The 21,505-nt window shown below is 53.3% G+C and overlaps 1 protein-coding gene across 1 annotated transcript in view; it reads left to right on the forward strand.

Annotated features, from left to right (window-relative positions):
* The first annotated feature begins 1,324 nt into the window (after window positions 1–1,324).
* Window positions 1,325–21,505, forward strand: part of LOC138492795 (axoneme-associated protein mst101(2)-like) — a 38,795-nt gene continuing 18,614 nt past the window's right edge. The window contains exons 1-2 of the mRNA XM_069620152.1: window positions 1,325–1,514; window positions 3,362–3,478. Coding sequence (XP_069476253.1) covers window positions 1,325–1,514; window positions 3,362–3,478 — 307 coding nt within the window. The remainder of the gene's footprint in view (window positions 1,515–3,361; window positions 3,479–21,505) is intronic.

The raw sequence follows: 21,505 nt of genomic DNA on the forward strand, positions 1-21,505 counted from the left end.
GGTTTGAGCAGACAAATAATGGATATGCTCCACGAGGAACGGGATATCGAGGGAGAGGTTGGCAAGGAAATCAAGGGTATTGGCAGAATAATCTGGGAGGGTTCCAGAATATGCAAAATGGTAATCAGAACATGGAATATGGGCAGATGGGGAGACAGCCGCTTGTATGTTGGACATGTGGAATGACAGGGCACATAGCTCGTATGTGTAGAAACCAAGGGATGATACTGAATGATACATTTTCAAGACAGGGAATGCCAAATCCACCTGCATATTCGCACCAGGGCGGAAATGGATTTGCGCAAAATCAAACAGGGCAGCAGCAAGCGCTGAGAGTGCAGCAAGGCTTGCAATCACAGCAAGTAACAGGTAATCAACCGCAAGGACCATCGCAGCAATCTCCTATGCAACTTCAGCAGAACACAAACACAGAACTGTCTATGGCACGTAGAATAGGAGGTGTTACTGTTGATGGAGGAAATCCATTCACAGGTGATGGAGTGAGACTGTACCCGAAATAGGACAGCTCACTGGGAGACCTGATGTGTTCAGTCCTATCTATTACGCCGAATCCTCATGAGCAGCCAAGGGTACACGTAATTATAGGCAGCAAAGCTTTTTTCTTCTTAGTGGACACGGGAGCAACGCGCTCGTGCATGTGTGAGGGTACATTTTCAATGTCTGGCGATGTGATGAATACTCAGGGATTTACAGGAGCAATGAGTTATGTTCCTTTTACAAAAGAATTACCAGTCTCCATAGGACAATGTGATAAGACAGTGTCACTGCTTTATTTGAGGCAAACACCTGTCAACATATTAGGATGAGATTTAATGACGAAAATGAATATGACCATTTTGTTTACAGACGATGGCATAGTATGCTCAACACCGGGAATGCATCTAAACATGTGCGAAATGATCAGGGCATACATAGGGCAAATAGTGCCTAGAGCGATAGTGTTGGAACCTGAAGTGTTCCATTATGGGATACATGTTTGTCAACATGGCTGCCAGGCCTAGTAGGCAGAACCATTAGAATACCAGATGAATTTCTATTTAGACCTCAGATACCGATGGACGAAGAGGATGGGCGAATGTTCCCCTTAGGCATAGAAGCAGCTATAGTTCGAGGAAATATGGCTTTGCTTGATGCAACTGATGATAAAGGTAGACGATGGAGCACAATAATTGCCAGTGAGGAAGGTTGCACAGTGACTGACGTCATTGATGAGGATTTGTTTGACATATCTGACGATGTTGTGATATTTGAAATGTGAATTACTTTTTGGGTAAAGGCAATTAAGAGAGAAGTTCCGCAGAGAATGATGCTAGCAAAAAAGCGTCCTGAATATTTTGAAGAAGATATAGTGAAAGTGCCAATTGCATTATGGACCACTGGCCCCTATAACGTAGGCTTACTGAAAGGAGTTGGGGAAGTAAATATTAAATTGAAACCCGAAGCGATTTTACCTCAAGCACGACAATATCCCATTGCTCGAGAGGCAGATGAAGGTATTTTCAAAACAATTTCTGCCATGATGGACCAAGGTATCTTAGTGACATCAGAGTCACCATGTAATACGTCAGTTTATCCTATCAAGAAATCTAAGGGGGGGTTGTGGCGTTTAATACAAGACCTTTGCCCAGTAAACCAAATTGTAGAGTCTGAGTTCCCTCTAGTCCCTAACCCGTCTACGATTTTATGTAATATATCTGTTGATACACGATATTACACAGTGATTGATTTGAAAAATGAGTTTTTCTCAATCCCATTGCACAAAGACTCACAAGATTTGACATTGTTTACTTTTAGACAAGTTCGATTAAAAAGCACAAGGCTGCCTCAGAGGTACTGTGAGTCCTCATCAATTTTTAACAGAGTCCTCCAGATGGACTTGAGCAATATTGCTTTAGAGAGCGTTGTGCTGCAATACGTAGATGACATTCTAGTTTGCAGCACCACAGAGGAAGAGTGCATACGTGATTCTGTTCAGCTGATGATTATACTTGCTGACAAAGGATATAAGGTTGACAAGGAAAAGTTGTAATGTTGTCAACAAGAAGTGTTGTACATAGGCCAATTGATTTCACATGAGGGAAAGAAGGTCACCCCTGAAGGAGCTGAGGCCATTTTAAAAACAGCCAAGCGACAAACGATAAAACAAATGCAGAGTTTTCTAGGACTATGTTATTATGTCAGAGCATGGGTCTTTGACTACAGCTCATATACAAGGCCCCTTTTATAGGCCTTGAAAAAAGCACAGGCAACGAAAGAAAAATTGTGTGGACTGAAGCAATGGAACAAGGGTTTGCTGAATTGAAAAAAGCTATCTGCACAGCTCCAGTTCTAGGGATCCCCAATTATGCAGAGGTATTATTTTTATTCTCGCATACAGATGGTACTTTTATGACAGCAGTACTCACACAGAGAACCATGTTGGGGTACAAGCCCCTTGCATATTACAGTGGAATTTTGGACCCAGTAATGAGAGGTCACTTTCCATGCAAAGTTTGGCAGCTGCCGCGTTCACCATAGAAAAGGCTACAAGCATAGTGATGGGATGCTCCATGACGTTATTTGTTGAACACGCATTATTTGCAATTTTAGAAAAACCAAAAGGCACGTTGACTACTCAAAGGGCTTTTGCCTATGAGGTTATCATATCAACTCCAGCGATTAAAATAGTTCAATGTAAAATAGTGAATCCAGCCATGTTTATAGCTGAGCCAATAACCGAAGGAGAGCCTATACACGATTGTGCAAACTATGAAGAATTCTGTGTTGAGCTCCCTAGAGTAGAGCTCTCCCAGGGGGAGAGGTTGTCTTAATTGAAGGGTCTTTGAGAATCAATCAAAATGATGGGCAAAGATATACAATCCATGCACGCACCCAGACTCTACCTGTGCAGCCGAGTTCTTAGTGTGCGAAGTATTTCCCAGATGGGGAGTGTGCGAAGTAATGAGATCAGATAATGGACCTCACTTTGTTAATACAGTTTTCGAGTAGATCACCACGCTGCTTGGTATAAAACACAAGTGTTCTTCGGCTTATCATCCGCAAGGAAATGGTATCTGGGAAAAGCTGAACGGCCTGTTAAAAGAAAGAATAGCTAAGTTGAAGCTTACTTTGAAAAAAGGGTTGTTGCACTGCCTACCACTGGCATTGTATGCATTGAGGAACCAACCAGGTTCTGACCACCATCTTACGCAGCACGAGATTGTGACAGGCAGGCGAATGAGGATACATTTAATGCCTCCATCCCGAGTTAGAAGTGATGCTCAGCCAACGTCAGAAATTCTAGAATTTGAATTGCAAAACTACTTGAACTGTTTAACATCTAGTTTTTCTGTGATTTCAGGACAGTTGCAGAGACGAGTGTGTAAGGCAGTACAGAACACAGAAGGAGATGCTTTAACAACCAAAACTCCCGAATTTCTACATCCAAGAATCTACCCAGGAGATAAAATCCTAATTCGTAACCACACAAGGAAAAAGTGTGATGAGCCCTGTTTCAACTGACCTTTTGTCGTTGAGGGCGTGACGCCATCTGCTGTCAAATTGCAGGGTAGGCGAGCTTGGTTTTTCCTGGGAGATACAATGATCTACTCCGAAGAGACCCCTCTGCCTGCACCCCACCACGAAGAAACTACAAACATCGGGGAAGAACCACAGCACGTGCAGACGAGATCTATGACGAAGAAGAAGGATGCATAACCCGACAAGTCGAAAGAAAGGAACCTACTAGTGGACTGTGGCTTCATTTGGACACTCCCTTTTCAGCTACAAATAAAAGGGTAAAAGGACACATTCAAACACTCTCTGCATCTTAGTTGCAGGGTTAAGGGAAGATCTGCATTCTTGAAAGCCACAGTAGCTTATTGACTTTGGACTAAGGCAGACTTGAGTCTTGATAAGAATAAGGATACGCCAAATTTTGATTGTGGACACAGCAATTGGAAGAGGGTACAATACCCTGATTCATTTTACACAGAGTTCTTGTTTGGCTCTACTCGTGGTGTTACCCAGTGATGACCTTTCTAGGTTCATACTCACGTATCTTGAGTGGGTGTTATGTTCTTATCCTACGTTGGTGGGGAGAACTTGCCGTATTCCAGCATATATCCAGGATCCTGACAATGAGAACTTGACTTATTCACTGAAGAGGTTTTGAAGTTGCCTGAGTTCAGTGAGGAAACCACAAATGCCCCTATCAACCGACGCAGCACATAGACTGGTCAGTGTGGTGTTCTTTCGTCTAATTGAAGAATACCCGCATCTCGTTGGAAGACACACAGACGTAGTAACTTTCTTAAGCGATCCAAGAAATACTACGAACTTGAATGTGATCCTGGAAGGAATTATCATCCAGGTGCCAATCTATTCTGAAAGAAATCACAGAGCTGTGTAGAAACTTTCCTCCGAGGAACAGATTGAGGAATTGAGTGAAGGACAAAACTCTTTGTTCATGCTGACAGGGAAGCAACATGTCATCTGGACTGAAGCAGATTCGAGGCATTGATTGGGATCTAATAAATGAAGCAGATTTCATAGAGGCTCACCAAGGACATTTTTCTTCACGATAAAGGAACATTTGCATCCTGATTGGGGAAAAACTGGTTCAAGAGAGAAAGATTGACAGGCCGATTCATGGAATAAATGTGCGCCGAAAATCCCGGCGCAGAGGGGCCAATACGTGCGCTGCGCCGAAAATTAGCGAAAAGCGCAGGGAAACCAGCGCACGTCGATTCATGGAAGTCCGTGCGCAAGAAAAGCAGAGGATGTGCGCTGAAAAAGCGCGCGGCGCAGGCCGGCGCACAGGTCAACCAACGTCGTGCGCCACGGCCACTGCGCTATCACTCCGAGCGCAGCGCACAGCTCTAAAGTAGGCGGAACACAGGGCGGGACACTCGGAATGGGGAATAAAATGGGGCACAACACTCGGAATGGGGAAGAATGTGGGCGGCACGGGGAAAGTTTAGGAGGCAAGTGCGCGGAACGCCCACACGCTCGCATACAACACGTATTCATGGAATAGAATAGGGCAAAAAAGCGCACGCTCAAAGCAGCGCACAGGCACAAACAGGCACAAACACGACCGCCACAAGAAAGCAGGCGGTAGCGTTTCTGCGCCTGCAAGAAATGTGCGCTAAAAGGTGCGCCAACAAATAGCACCTATATACAGACATGATCAATGTCCAATACTGTGGCCCTCCAGGACAAATGACGTACAAAGGGGTACCCACAAACACAGACACGCGCTGAGAGAAAAAATAAACGTGTGCGTGTATACCGGGGTGCGCGGGAAGTTGCACACGCGATATGGCCGGGTACGTGGATTGCAGGGGTGCGCGGGAAGTTCCACACGCGATATGGCCGGGTACGTGGATTTCAGGGGTGCGCGGGAAGTTCCACACGCGATTAGTCAGGGTACGTGGATTGCAGGGGTGCGCGGGAAGTTCCACACGCGATATGGCCGGGTACGTGGATTTCAGGGGTGCGCGGGAAGTTCCACACGCGATTAGTCAGGGTACGTGGATTGCAGGGGTGCGCGGGAAGTTGCACACGCGATATGGCCGGGTACGTGGATTTCAGGGGTGCGCGGGAAGTTCCACACGCGATATGGCAGGGTACGTGGATTGCAGGGGTGCGCGGGAAGTTCCACACGCGATTAGTCAGGGTACGTGGATTGCAGGGGTGGCGGGAAGTTGCACACGCGATATGGCCGGGTACGTGGATTTCAGGGGTGCGCGGGAAGTTCCACACGCGATATGGCAGGGTACGTGGATTGCAGGGGTGCGCGGGAAGTTCCACACGCGATATGGCCGGCTACGTGGATTTCAGGGGTGCGCGGGAAGTTCCACACGCGATTAGTCAGGGTACGTGGATTGCAGGGGTGCGCGGGAAGTTGCACACGCGATATGGCCGGGTACGTGGATTTCAGGGGTGCGCGGGAAGTTCCACACGCGATATGGCAGGGTACGTGGATTGCAGGGGTGCGCGGGAAGTTCCACACGCGATATGGCCGGCTACGTGGATTTCAGGGGTGCGCGGGAAGTTCCACACGCGAATAGTCAGGGTACGTGGATTTCAGGGGTGCGCGGGAAGTTCCACACGCGAATAGTCAGGGTACGTGGATTGCAGGGGTGCGCGGGAAGTTCCACACGCGATTAGTCAGGGTACGTGGATTGCAGGGGTGCGCGGGAAGTTCCACACGCGATATGGCCGGGTACGTGGATTTCAGGGGTGCGCGGGAAGTTCCACACGCGATTAGTCAGGGTACGTGGATTGCAGGGGTGCGCGGGAAGTTGCACACGCGATATGGCCGGGTACGTGGATTTCAGGGGTGCGCGGGAAGTTCCACACGCGATATGGCAGGGTACGTGGATTGCAGGGGTGCGCGGGAAGTTCCACACGCGATATGGCCGGCTACGTGGATTTCAGGGGTGCGCGGGAAGTTCCACACGCGATTAGTCAGGGTACGTGGATTGCAGGGGTGCGCGGGAAGTTGCACACGCGATATGGCCGGGTACGTGGATTTCAGGGGTGCGCGGGAAGTTCCACACGCGATATGGCAGGGTACGTGGATTGCAGGGGTGCGCGGGAAGTTCCACACGCGATATGGCCGGCTACGTGGATTTCAGGGGTGCGCGGGAAGTTCCACACGCGAATAGTCAGGGTACGTGGATTTCAGGGGTGCGCGGGAAGTTCCACACGCGAATAGTCAGGGTACGTGGATTGCAGGGGTGCGCGGGAAGTTCCACACGCGATTAGTCAGGGTACGTGGATTGCAGGGGTGCGCGGGAAGTTGCACACGCGATATGGCCGGGTACGTGGATTTCAGGGGTGCGCGGGAAGTTCCACACGCGATATGGCCGGGTACGTGGATTCCAGGGGTGCGCGGGAAGTTCCACACGCGATATGGCCGGCTATGTGGATTTCAGGGGTGCGCGGGAAGTTCCACACGCGATATGGCCGGGTACGTGGATTGCAGGGGTGCGCGGGAAGTTGCACACGCGATATGGCCGGGTACGTGGATTTCAGGGGTGCGCGGGAAGTTCCACACGCGATATGGCAGGGTACGTGGATTGCAGGGGTGCGCGGGAAGTTCCACATGCGATATGGCCGGCTACGTGGATTTCAGGGGTGCGCAGGAAGTTCCACACGCGATTAGTCAGGGTACGTGGATTGCAGGGGTGCGCGGGAAGTTGCACACGCGATATGGCCGGGTACGTGGATTTCAGGGGTGCGCGGGAAGTTCCACACGCGATATGGCAGGGTACGTGGATTGCAGGGGTGCGCGGGAAGTTCCACACGCGAATAGTCAGGGTACGTGGATTTCAGGGGTGCGCGGGAAGTTCCACACGCGAATAGTCAGGGTACGTGGATTGCAGGGGTGCGCGGGAAGTTCCACACGCGATTAGTCAGGGTACGTGGATTGCAGGGGTGCGCGGGAAGTTGCACACGCGATATGGCCGGGTACGTGGATTTCAGGGGTGCGCGGGAAGTTCCACACGCGATATGGCCGGGTACGTGGATTCCAGGGGTGCGCGGGAAGTTCCACACGCGATATGGCCGGCTACGTGGATTTCAGGGGTGCGCGGGAAGTTCCACACGCGATATGGCCGGGTACGTGGATTTCAGGGGTGCGCGGGAAGTTCCACACGCGATATGGCAGGGTACGTGGATTGCAGGGGTGCGCGGGAAGTTCCACACGCGATATGGCAGGGTACGTGGATTTCAGGGGTGCGCGGGAAGTTCCACACGCGATATGGCCGGCTACGTGGATTTCAGGGGTGCGCGGGAAGTTCCACACGCGATATGGCCGGGTACGTGGATTTCAGGGGTGCGCGGGAAGTTCCACACGCGATATGACAGGGTACGTGGATTGCAGGGGTGCGCGGGAAGTTCCACACGCGATATGGCCGGCTACGTGGATTTCAGGGGTGCGCGGGAAGTTCCACACGCGAATAGTCAGGGTACATGGATTTCAGGGGTGCGCGGGAAGTTCCACACGCGAATTGGCTGTGTGCTCCCAGGCATTACCTGTACACCCTCCACGGCCCCTGCAGGCAGCACACACCACAGGGAACTACCCTGCACACCTGCTCATGTCTCCCACCACCCCCACCCCCCATCCACCAGGGACACCCTCCACCAGGCCCCCACCCATGTCTCCCACCACCCCCACCCCCCATCCACCAGGGACACCCTCCACCAGGCCCCCACCCATGTCTCCCACCACCCCCACCCCCCACCCCCCAGGGACACCCTCCACCAGGCCCCCACCCATGTCTCCCACCACCCCCACCCCCAGCACTGTGGGGAACCTGCCAGCAGGCCCCCACCCATGTCTCCCACCACCCCCACCCCCCACCCCACAGGGGCACCCTCCACCAGGCCCCCACCCATGTCTCCCACCACCCCCAGCACTGTGGGGAACCTGCCAGCAGGCCCCCACCCATGTCCCCCTGGCCCCAGGTCCTGACGATACACAATCATGGCAGTAATGGCCAGCATACCCAGCACAAACACCCAGGCAAGGATTGCATGCACCCACATAGTGAATGCAATCACATGACACAACCCCAAAGGCAAGTATGCAAAAGAACACATGTCCGTCACACACACATACACAATGGGTGCAAGTGAATGTCAAAACCCATATCATGACATGTAAGAAACCAAAGAGAAAATAACACAAGTGTAAGATAATATAAAAATGTATTAAAAACAAAAATTAAGTAAACCAATAAAACATACAACTATGTGGCAAAGTAAATAAAAGGTCCATGTCCGAGAACAAAAATGATAAACCAAAAAACAAAGGATTAAAAAATCAATAGAATTTGTCCAAAGCAAAACCATGTAGTAGGAAATCAAAGAAAAACCATTACGTCATGGTGTAAACAATAAGAAAATAAAAAAATGTATCTCCCAAAAAATAACAATATATACAGGAATGTTCCAGGGTCCATGAGCCCAACAGCACAAATGAAACCTAATACTAACTAATAAAATAAATATGTACAAAAAAGTGGCCATTGTCCGAGCGGTCCAAAATAATAAAAATAAATAAAGGAAACCTAGCACTAACTAACTAAAAAACTATATACAAAGGCAGCGGGCTAGTCCTGCGGCTCACTTGGTGATGCTGGCCAGGGCATCCTCGAACTCCATGTCAATGTCCTGGAGGCGGGACTCTGTCCTGGCCCCGAGGTCTCGCAGGGACAACCCCATGTGCTCACCAAAATCCCTGCGAGCCTCCTCGAGGCACTCAGCCCGCCTCAATGCCCGACGCATGGAGATCTCCGCCCTGGCCATGGCGAGCCGCTCCTCTTCCGCCCGCTGCCGCTCCGCACCTATCCGCTGGCCAAACTCCTCCCACACGGAACACACCGCCATGCCAGGGTTGCCCTGCCCTCCGGCCGATGCCTGCCCCTCTGATCTTGATGGCCCTGAGCCATGATGCCTCCCACGTCGAGCCCGCTGCTGCCTCCGACGCCACTGCCTCTGCCAGCACGACGGCATCCAGGCTGATGGTAACCACCGACGCCGTCGTGCACGTGCCCTGCCCGATGATGCCGGCACATCTTCCATCTGCTGGGGTCCACTTGCTGTGTTGTCCACCCCTGCTGGACCTCCGACTCCCAACTGTGGCAGGGATGGGATCCCCACCGAGCTGGCTGCATTGGTCGGGGCAGGTCCACAGGGGGCCATGGTGGCATCTGGGCCGGAAGACGGCAAGGAGAACGACCGGTGGATAGCCTGCACAGAGGAGGAGAGGGCCGTCAGATTGGCCAACACATGCAGGAACCCCCCGAACATGGCCGATCCCAATTGGGCCACGTCGGCACGGTGCACTTCGTGATGACGTGCGTGCTCCTCCCGGGAAGCACGCACGTCATCACGAATCACAGCCGTGCGCATCGCGACCCCAATCAGGACCTGCTCCACGCGGCCAGGGGTTCCCACGGCCGCAGGTGGAGGGGAGTCAGTTGACATGGACATCCCCTCTACCTGCGGACGGGCCTGGGAGGGGGCATCCCTGCTGGTGCATGGTGGTGCACTCACAGGGTCAGGGACAGCGACATGCACAGGCACCTCCACGGTGACCTGTGCTGCCTCCTGCCCCTGGCCCTGGACTGCACCACTTGCACCAGCAGGGATGCTCCCACCAGGCCCCATGTGTGCACCAGTGTCGGCCTCCTCCTCCTCTGTGCAAACCACCAACCTGGATGGCTCCTCACCGTCTCCCGCCGTAGCAGGCCCCTGTGGGGGCTCACCCACCCCTTCCGCTGCAGCCGTGGGGGCATCCCCGCCGCCTTGCTCCACAGCGCCGTCTCCGCCCTCTTCTTCACTAGCCGCTGCGTAGAGGGAGACAAAGGACACAAGCATCAGGCTACTGTAAAATGGTCCCCTAGACAGGAAGCAATAGCAGATGAGCACCCCTGTCAAAGTACACTTCCATCATGTCCCTCCACAACACATGGGTCAGTCCAGGCAAAACACACACAGTAACAGGCATGGTGCATGCCATGCACATTTCCATGCATGTCCAATTGACTCTTGAAACATTCAATGATATGTAACTCACATGCATCATGGCTCATGCATATCACATGCACACACTTCACCTCAGTCACATCCATCTGGCCCCAAACACAACGAACACAGGCGAAACAAGGGTAAGTTGGGTGCGTCACTGAATCTGTGCATTGTCACACACATGTGTCATGCATCCATGGCATGCACAAGTCACAGACACGCAGGTCAGGCACACAGACATGGCTACCATATATGTACCTGGCATCAGCACCCATCCTTCACCCCCATCCATGTCCAGGTACAGAGACTGGCATGCTCTCATGTCCTAAATCTGCATAGGGCTCCCCATGCCGCATTTCAACACATGCAACAACCATGTGGGTCACACATCACTGGTCGCACATGCATTACCATGATGTCCCTGCACACATACATGCATACATGGCCCATGGCACACATACAGGCAAGTATCATAGAACCAGCACACCGCAACATGCCCTGTCTCACACAGTAATGCTTGCACACTTACCGCTCAACTCCAGACGGGCCTCCCTCTCAAGGACCTGGGCGTGGAGCGCTGGGCGTACGCGTTCCAGGACCCTCTTCTGGATGGAACTCATGCGGCCCCGGCCCCCCTCCACGAGGCGCCGGGCCTTCACAAGGGTCCTGGACCTCAAGTCCTCCCAGCGCTTCTTGATCTTCTGGACGTTGCGGGTTGCCACCCCCTCCGCGTTGATGGCAACCACACAGTCGGCCCAGATCCTCTCCCGTCCTTCCTTGCTGGCGCGGGACGATCCAAAGAGGGCATCATACTGCCCCAGGACATGCTCCACCAGGACACCAACTTCGGTGGCAGTGAAGCTGGTGCCCCTCTGCCCCTCTGGCCTGGGGTTGCCACTGGTGCCAGATGTGGAAGTGCCCGACATGGCAACCCCAGAGGCAGGTGTGGGTGGGCAACTGGGTCCTGGGGCTGGGCTGTGGAGCGATGTAATCCCAGTTGGGAGTCTTCAGTTCCAGCAGGGGTGGACACAGCAACTGGACCCCTGCAGATGGCTGATGTGCAGGCACCAAATGGCAGGGCACGGTGGCAGCAGGCAGGCAGGCAGGCAGGCAGCAGCAGATAGCACGTGGGAGGCTGCTCAGGGCACTGGGGGGGCAGTAACTCGGCCTTCTGGGCAGGAGCGTGGTGTTCCGTGTGTTTTCGGGTGGCCAGCTTGATACGGAGTGATTTGGCACGTGAAATTCCTGCACGTCAGCGTGAAATCCGAGGAAAGGCCCTTAGCGCGTAAGTGCGTCAGCACGCATACGCGATTCTATTGGACCAGAGTCCCTCACCGCGTAAGCGCGTCTGACGTGATCCGCATGGGCGTTCCCCACTCAGCACGTGATGACGGAGCACACGTGGAAATACTGCACGTCAGAGTGTCATCGCGTGTAATTGGCCAAAAGTGCGCGTACACGCGATTGGCCTATGTACGTGTATTACATCGCGTGTAATTGGCCAAAAGTGCGCGTACACGCGATTGGCCTATGTATGTGTATTTCATCGCGTGTAATTGGCCAAAAGTGCGCGTACACGTGATTGGCCTATGTACGTGTATTTCATCGCGTGTAATTGGCCAAAAGTGCGCGTACACGCCATTGGCCTATGTACGTGTATTTCAGGGGTGCGCAGGCACTTACACACGCAAGTACGTCAGCGCACCTGTATGCCTGCTGCGTGGGAATTTCCACACGCTATTGGAGTGGGAACTAGATTCCAGGGGTGCGAGGGTCACACGCTCGCCTAGAACACGCGCAAGGCATTAATTTGCGCACTTATCAATAAACAAGCCAGATGCCAGGATGAACATACCGTTCCTAGCAGCAGTGGCAGTGGGCTACCAAAGGAGGAGGAGGAGGAGAGTCAGGGCCAGAATATTCACACCCAGAACCAGCCTATTCGGGATGCCTGATGACCAGGTGTATGGGAGGTATAGGTTTCCAGCACACATCATACTGGACCTGGTCAGTGAGTGGGAGGATGACCTCACATCACCCACCCTGTGCTCCCAAGCACTCAGCCCCCTGCAGAAGGTCCTGAATGTACTGCACTTCTTGGCCACTGGATCCTTTCAGCGGACAAGTGCCATAGTGGGTGGTGTGTCACAGGCCACGCAGTCACGCTGCCTACACCAGGTCTTGAACATCATCACTGCACGGCCATCAGTCCGCAGGCACATATATCTCCCCAGGACTCATGCAGAAAGGCGGACGTGCATCCAGGAATTCTATGGTGTGGCTCAATTCCCCAAAGTGCTTGGTGCAATTGACTGCACACATGTGGCTCTACGTCCACCCAGGGCAACAGAGCACATCTATAGAAAACGCAAGCACTGGCATTCCATCAACGTGCAAGTTGTATGCAATGCCAAGGGAATAATCACATCAGTATATGCCAACTATCCCGGGTCCACCCACGACAGCTTCATCTACAGAATGTCTACCCTATGCCGGGACCTAGAGGCTGGCCAGCATGGAGATACATGGCTGCTTGGTGAGCATGAATGCCACTGCACATGCATGCATGTCAGATACTGGGTCATGACACAACACCACTAATGATACCCATCACCACCTCCGCAGGGGACAGTGCCTACCCTATCAGCCCCCACATGATGACCCCAATCCGGAACCCCACCACGCCACCCAAGGTAAGGTACAACACAGCCCACATTGCAACACGGGGCATAGTGGAGCGCACATTCGGAGTGCTAAAGTCACGCTTTCGCTCCCTTGACCGTTCTGGCGGGCAGCTGTTATATGCTCCCCGAATAGTGTGCAGGATCATAGTGGCAGCATGTGTCCTGCACAACGTTGCAACACGCCGGGGCCTGCCCGTGGACATGGTGGTGCCCCCACATCCACAACCACATGCACGCCCGCTGCGCATGGGAGGGGAAAGGGCACGGGGGGAGGCAGCCCGTACGCAACTGGTGGCCAACTTCTTCACCTAGGAATCACAGTGCTGGCTAGTGCACACTGCTCTGGCACATACCATCTGACAATCAATGATGACACTACCTGACAATGTCACAAAATTACTTGACAATAAACTGTCAGATACACATCAGCCTGAGATTGTTAACATGGAAGTGTCACTATGTGTGCACCCCTACCTACACATACACCAGCAATGCATCACAACGAAAAGACACAACTCCATCAATCAAATATGCATTGCCACAGGCGATTCACTACATGACAACATTGCCATGTCACCCATTCCCTTCACAGTCCCGCCACTGAGGACACCATGTCATGGTATGTGAGAGCAAACAAACTGGCCATCACAACATGACACCGGTGTCACAAATAGCAGTGCCCCAAATGGAACATAGCCGCACTTGAACAGCTAACCGCGCTGGAGCCACTACTACACACCTGTGTAAGAGTAATTTCAATCAAATTACACACCAACCCACCCTGAAGCCCACCCAAACAAGACACAATGCATGTAATCAATGGTAGTCTCATTACCTGATTCTGCTGGTATGTCCTCACCGTCCAGATGTACAGTGATGGCGCCACGCAAAAGTGTCAGTGCACATCTACCGACATGTAGTCTGACTCCAGAGAGTATGCCCGTGTGAATAACTGTGTGAAATACCTGCAAAACATGAGCAACATATGTAAGTAGAGGCACATATCAAACCATCATGCATAGTTAGGTGCAACAACAATGTACACTATGAATGTCTACACAGTATTGACTATGGACTGGCCAACAGCTCATGGGAGTCCAATGTCACCGTGTAATTTGCTGTCACTTGGGCACACCCTTTGCAAGCCCATGGAAACGGAAGCAGGAGGGGTGTGGATGTCTGGTACCCAAGCATCGAAACCAAACTCAGGACAAGCCTGCATGTGCCCAGCCACAATACAGTGTATGCCCAGGTACCCACACAAGGCAACACTATTGAAAAAGAAAAAAAAATTGAGAAAAAATGGCCATGAAAGGGGCCACCTATGAGGTCCGAGGACAGGATGCATGCCACAATCCACCTGTGTGGATCATGGGAAACTAAAACACCCCATAGGCTCGTGGCCCACACGGCTACTCTGTTGTGGGAGATGAGTCGCTATCGCTCTGGCCAGACCCTGCAGCTGACTCAGGAGGTGGGGGAGCTGCCTCAGAAGATGGTGTGACAATGGGAGGCAGCCCACGCAAAGCACGAGTTTGCTCCTCCATGGCTGCAAGCAGGCGGGTCTGGTAGTTCTGGTTCTGGGTTATAATCATGCGGAGGTCCCCATGCAGTAACTTCCAGGATGACCTGACCTCCGCACGAGTTGCCTGCATCTCGGCCGAGAGCGTCCGTGTCAGACGCTCCAGCTGCTCCTCTGTCCTTCTATGGGATGAAGCCTCAAGCTCTAACAGGGTCGACCTGAGGTGATGGAATTCTTCCCTCAGGCCTTCCCTGTGGCGCTGGGACTCCATGGAAAGTGATTCCCGCAGAGTCGCCAGTGCCGCCCGCCTGTCCATGTTGGACGCCAACATGTCCTCCCTGTGTGCCTGGCAGATGGACTCTGTAGCCTGCTCCAGTCGCTCCATCAGCCTTTCTGGGGGGACAATGGAAGTGGCCACCCTATCCATGGCCTGTGCAATCATCTCGGATGATGCTGCCTGTTGGGTGGCCATACCGTAGATGGATTGCTCCCAAGCGGTATTGCCAGGTGGCATACGGCCACCACGTTGACGGGCACCACACCTGCCTGGGGCAAGGCGGACTGCGCCTTGCTGTGCCGGCAAGGCCTCAGGCTGCAGGACTGCATTCCCTCTCTGATCTGCAGCCCCAGGAACAGGATCAGAGATTGTGTGGTGTGGCCCTGCATCCGTAACCACCGGAGGCTGAGCTGCCGACACTGACATCCCCATTGAGGGCAATGGCCCGGCTGCAGGTGGGTCGGACAGAGGAGATTCTCTCCCAAGAACACTCACCTGCGACTGCACATAGGTGTCATCCTCCGAGTCTACACCTGAATACTGCTCGGGGGAGGAACCCCCAGAGACACCCCTCGACAGCACGACCTGCAGCACTTGTGGGTTTTCACCCACAAACACACCACGTCCCTCACTTGTGGAAGGTCGGCCCGGGCTGCCCTCCTGGGACGGCTCAACCACCACATCCCCAGCATCAACAAGTGCTTCGTCCCCTGCAAAGACATGAAAGAGAAAAATGGAAACAGGCATTAGCACCATGGCATGCAACAAGGGCTGATGAACAACAGAGGCAGTAGTTCTACGACACATGTCCCACATGACTGGGAGACCTCCTATGCATTCACCATCACTGGGTCTGTAGGGGAGGCTCAGGGCATACAATGTACAGATTGGAGAGCAACGCCTGCTCACCATGCTGCCTAGCACTGCCATCACACATTGGCCGGTGATTGCCATGTCAAAGGCACATGCCATCACACACATGGCATGTGACATAGCCACCAAGTGAAGAGGGAGAGGAGGGCAACTTTTTTGGATTTCAACCACTCTGGTCCTGACATTGCATCATCACATCAATAAGTTAACATGTTGTACATGGATCTGCTAGTCCAAATTGGCCACGATGCACAGTGCCTTGTCTACATCAACAAAATGCAGTAAACAATGAGATTCCACCTCCCCATCACCTGTAAAGGAATCATATAGCATTCGTGAAGCACCGGTCCAGAAATGTATGAAGGTACAGCGGAGCACTGAGGGGTGGTGGGGCAGAAGGGGATGCCAGTCAACAATCCTACTGGTGCTGGTGTCATTCATGTCACGCAAGTGCAGGGGTGGGTGGCACAATGAAGTGCAAGGGGAAGTGGCGGCTGGAAGTGCTGTACAAGGTAAGTAGGACTTAACGTCAAGGGCAGATGGTGTTAGGCGCAGACAAGTGCTGGGGGGGGGGCCTATAGGGGTACAGAGACAATCATGCAGTGCTGTGGGATCGGAGGGGACAGGGGAGGTACACACTGCATCTGGCTCGGCAAGGTCCTTGCAGATTTCTATGTGTCCTGCAGAGTTGTCACATGCCGCAGATATGTGCCCTTGGATTGGGGATCTCATCTTGGTGAAAAGGGTGAGGCGCTATTGCCTTTGGAGCATGTGGCAGGCCAGTTTGCCAGAGGATGAGCATGATGCAGGACATTCCCTCTCTGCCACCCGGCACCTGTGGTTTGGGTTCACAAGATACGAGTCATGCCAGGACTCTGCATTGGCATGGGGCTTCAGACAGGTGGTCATGACCGTGGCAAAGACATCCAGTGTACCTGACATAGAGTGGAGCATGGAGTGGGCCCTGTCAGGATGGGAGTGAGCCTAAGGGGGAGCTGGATGGGGGGGAGATTTTGGCAGCATAAGCCTCGACTGACACACACTTCATGGGTTGGAATACCAAGAAGGTGTGTGACAGTGGTGAGGGTGGCTTTGCCTGTGGGGTGGTGAGGGTGAGCTGGGAGGAGAGGAGAATGTGATCACTCCAGGAGAGAGGAGTGCAGAGATGGACGGAGAGGGGAAAGTCAGATGAGATCAGAGCATCAAGAGTGTGCCCTGCAGAATGAGTAGGGACAGACGGGAGTCTAGAGGGTGAGAGGGAGTTGCTGAGGTCACGTGGGGGGGTCAACAAGCATGCAGGTGGATGCGTACAGCACCAAGGAAGAGGATTTCTGTGTCTGGGGACATGAGTGAGGAGGAGAGGTGAGGACACTCAGAAAGGAAGTAGTACATTTGACCAGTTTTCCCAGACACAGTACGCACAGTTTGTGAATGTCAAGGTGTGGTAGAGAGAGACGTCACACAAGCCATTCCAGAGTGGAGTAGGTCTAAGTAGGAGTGACAGTGGCAGGAATACCCTCAGGGAAGCCAAGGGCACACCCCCCCTGCACAGTAGTGGCGGGCCAAGGAGAGGGTCTCCTGAACATCAGGTAGGAGTGTGTGAAGGATGCAGACAGAGCTGGCCGTCAGACATGTTTCCATGAGACCAAGGATGTCAAGGTGCATAACCTCATGTAAGTGACAGATATCGGAGGAATGCCTGATGCAGCCGCAGTGAAAGGAGTGTAATTGTGGAGGAGGTTGACAGCCTTGTAGGACTTACGGGGAGTGCTAGAGATCAGAGGTGCAGCATGTGTAGGAGTTGGAGTGGGAGGCGGAGAAGGATCATGGGAGGGTGCAGGGAGGCAGTGCAGGATTGATGAGGAGAGAGGAGGGGGGACAGCAGGAGAGGAAAGGAAGTTGATGAGATGTGGGTAGCATTTCTCAAGGAGAATGAGGTTGGCCTAAGGGCCTTGGACTGAGATGCTCCCATTACCATGCACATCAATTGTGGCCTCTGAGGATTGGAAGGAGGCCAGGAGTACACCCCAACGGGTCCCACCATTGATGGTGGAAGAGGAGCAAGGAGAGAGGACAGGGACCATGTGAAGGGTCTATGGGACAGGCAAAGGCATGTATGAGCAGATGTCAGTGAGAGTTAGCTTTGAGTAGGCTCAGATGCACTTGTCAGCAATAGGGTGGGTCGCATTGGAGGGCAGGGTGCCCTCATTTGACTGTTAGCAAGCAGGTGTCGTGAGTAGGGCACGATGGTCTGAACTGTAGAAGTCAGGGAAGATAGACCATGAAGAGCAGCATGGAGTGTGAGGGAATGGGGCTCGAAACCAGACGGTACCAAAGCACACAGGTAGGAGGTGGATGTCAAGGCAACATCCACAGTATGACAGCATGTTGGTTGGCATTTATATACAGAGGACGCATTAGCATGTGGTATCATTGCATGTCAGGCATGTGAAGATGAAACTTGAATGGCTGGGGGAAAGTATAGGAATGGTATGTAAGACATCAGATGAATAGACAGGGGAGTATGAGCAACAATGTAGTGACAAAATGACAATTCAAGGGCAACTTCCATGGTGTAGGGCCATATGTGCACTGTTGCCAGTAGGGATAGTGCTGTGGGCAGATGGTGTTGCACTGAACATACTGGATGGGGCACATGGGTGCCACTATCAACTCTGCCACACACCCCCTTGACAGGCACCCAACATGAATGCTTCACACACACACCATGCACATGGATAATACACACATGCATGTGCACTCACCGGATGATGCCTCGTAATCAGGGAGATCTCCCACACCTTGGAGTTGTCCCTCGGTGACGTAGGATCCAGCTACGGACTCGTGTGGTGTGAGTTCTATTTCCTGTGCTGGGGACCCACCTCCAGTCACCAAGGTTGCGGCATGACTTGAGGCCAGCTTATCCTTTGCCCTGCGCTTAAGGTCATTCCAGCGCTTCTGGCAATCACTAGCTGTGCGCCTCACTACTCCAAGGGCACTTATTCTGTCAGCAATGGTCTGCCAGTGTGCCTGGCGTCTGGCATGTGTGGTCTTGGACCCTGCAACGATGACCATTTCCCTATCATGATCTGACACATACTGAACAAGTGCATTCAGTTCGGCGTCTGTGAAGCTTGGCTTCCTTGATGGGCCGGACTGTGCAGCCGTGCCTGGGGCATCAGCCTGTGCCGGACGTGCACTCTTCCTCTTGCGCTTGGAAGGGGGTGGGGATCCAGAGTGTCCTACGCCGCTGTGGACACTAGGGGCAGGAGCCGTGGTGGACTCAGTACTGGGTGTGTGGGATTGCACACTCAGCATGGGAGTAGGTGCAGGCATTGGGGGTAGAGGGATGGGGTCAGGCCTGATCTGAGGTGCATGAACTAGGACCGACACAGTCTTGGCAGGGTGTATGAGAGGTGGGGTGGATGGAGCCACACCCTGGCTACGGGGGCCAGCAGATGACCTATCTGGCATAGATGCGCGTGCCCTGATGACACCAATGTGCACCGGTGCACGTGCAGTGGACCTGCTGACCTGGATGTCAGCGATGGGATCACCCTCGGACAGGTCTGGTGCCACAATGGGCTGGTCCGACAAGGGCTGATCAGGGTTGGTATCAGCCACATGACCCTCAACTGGGGGGGGGGGGCATGGGTGTCCCTGACTGGTCCTCCAGACTGGGGGGGACAGGGGCACCCTGCAAGTCACAACCACGTCCCCTAGTGGATCCTCCACGGCCACCACGTGTGGCTCGGCCACCTTTGCCACCCTTACGGCTTGCACGCCTCCCAACCATGGCACTGATGTTATTGTGCGTATGGGAGTCGGTGTGCACAATTGTCCTGGGCAATTGGGTGTCAAAGGGGTTGGGTACCAGATGGTATTCGTACCCTAGTGCAGTGGCAAGGCTATATGACACCCCTGGGGAAAGATGACGGGTCACGCAACGCACAGGCACCCCAAAAAAGTTAAGGAACGTGCACAATACCCCTCCTAGACCACGTGTGCTGATGGAAAACCCTGCACTACGCTGTGGCATCCAGTAACACTTAAATGAACGTATGCGTGTCACACGCAGCCTAGAATGACCTCTGAAGGGGTAGGCTACACACGGGGCAAGCACAGAAGTTAGATACGTGCGTGACTCACCGTCTGCCAGGTAAAAGAGCGTGAAAAATGAGCGTGTTTGGTTGGCAACACCCCCGCCAAAAGAAGATGTGTACGCTGTCTGAGGAGACAGGACAACAGTAGAAGGGGACACTGTTTGAGGGAACAGGCCCAGGTAAACCAGTACAAGAGGAAAAAGAGAAAAAGCTGTCAGAGGTAACAGGGAGTACGAACTGGAAACGCCGTGAAGTAAATCGCGTGTGAAACGACAAGAAGTACAGAATTCACCCACTCGCTCTCCACGAAAAGCACGTACAAGGAAATGGTGTTCTACACTACCTTATATACAGGCCCACACGTACAGCGTCACTTACGGCGTGTACGTGCTTGGCCCATGTTCACCAATCACACGCTTTGTCACTTCTGCGTGTGGATCCTTTTTCTCCAATCACACGCTTTGACACTCCTGCGTGTAGCTCACTTTTCACCAATCACACGCTTTGTCACTCCTGCGTGTAGATCCATTTTCACCAATCACACGCTTTGTCACTCCTGCGTGTAGATCCATTTTCACCAATCACACGCTTTGACACTGCACGTGCAGGTAACTATAGACGCACATATGCTGGTGACGGGTTTTCGCGCGATTCGCTGAGTGTGGGATTTTCACGTGCAAAATCACTCCCTATCAGGCTGTCCACGCGTTCAAACACGAAAGACCACGCTCCTGGCCAGGAGGCCAAATTACAGTCCCCCAGAGCCCTGAGCACGCTCCCACCTGCCATCTGCTGCTGCCTGACTGCCTGCTGGCCACGTGCCCCACAGTGCTGGTGGGTGGGGGTGGTGGGAGACATGGGTGGGGGCCTGGTGGAGGGTGCCCCTGGTGGATGGGGGGTGGGGGTGGTGGGAGACATGGGTGGGGGCCTGCTGGCAGGTGCCCCTGCACTGCTGGGGGGTGGGGGTGGTGGGAGACATGGGTGGGGGCCTGGTGGAGGGTGCCCCTGGTGGATGGGGGTGCAGGGGGACATGATCAGGTGTGCAGGGTAGTCCCCTGTTTTGTGGGCTGCCTGCAGGGGCCGTGGAGGGTGTACAGGGTACACCTGTGAGGGCCCACCCAGCCTATTCGCGTGTGATAATTCCCGCGTACCCCTGTAATACACGTTCCCTGGCCTATCGCGTGTTCTACTTCACGCGTACCCCTGTAATACACGTTCCCTGGCCAATCGCGTGTTGAACTTACCGCTACCCCTGTAATACACGCACCCTGGCTGTTCGCGTGTGATAATTCCCGCGTACCCCTGTAATACACGTTCCCTGGCCTATCGCGTGTTCTACTTCACGCGTACCCCTGTAATACACGTACCCTGGCCAATCGCGTGTTGAACTTCCCGCTACCCCTGTAATACACGCACCCTGGCTGTTCGCGTGTGATAATTCCCGCGTACCCCTGTAATACACGTTCCCTGGCCTATCGCGTGTTCTACTTCACGCGTA

This window comes from Ambystoma mexicanum, chromosome 10 (genome assembly GCF_040938575.1).
Source record: "Ambystoma mexicanum isolate Mex_15411 chromosome 10, UKY_AmexF1_1, whole genome shotgun sequence".
Taxonomy (NCBI): Eukaryota; Metazoa; Chordata; class Amphibia; order Caudata; family Ambystomatidae; genus Ambystoma; species Ambystoma mexicanum.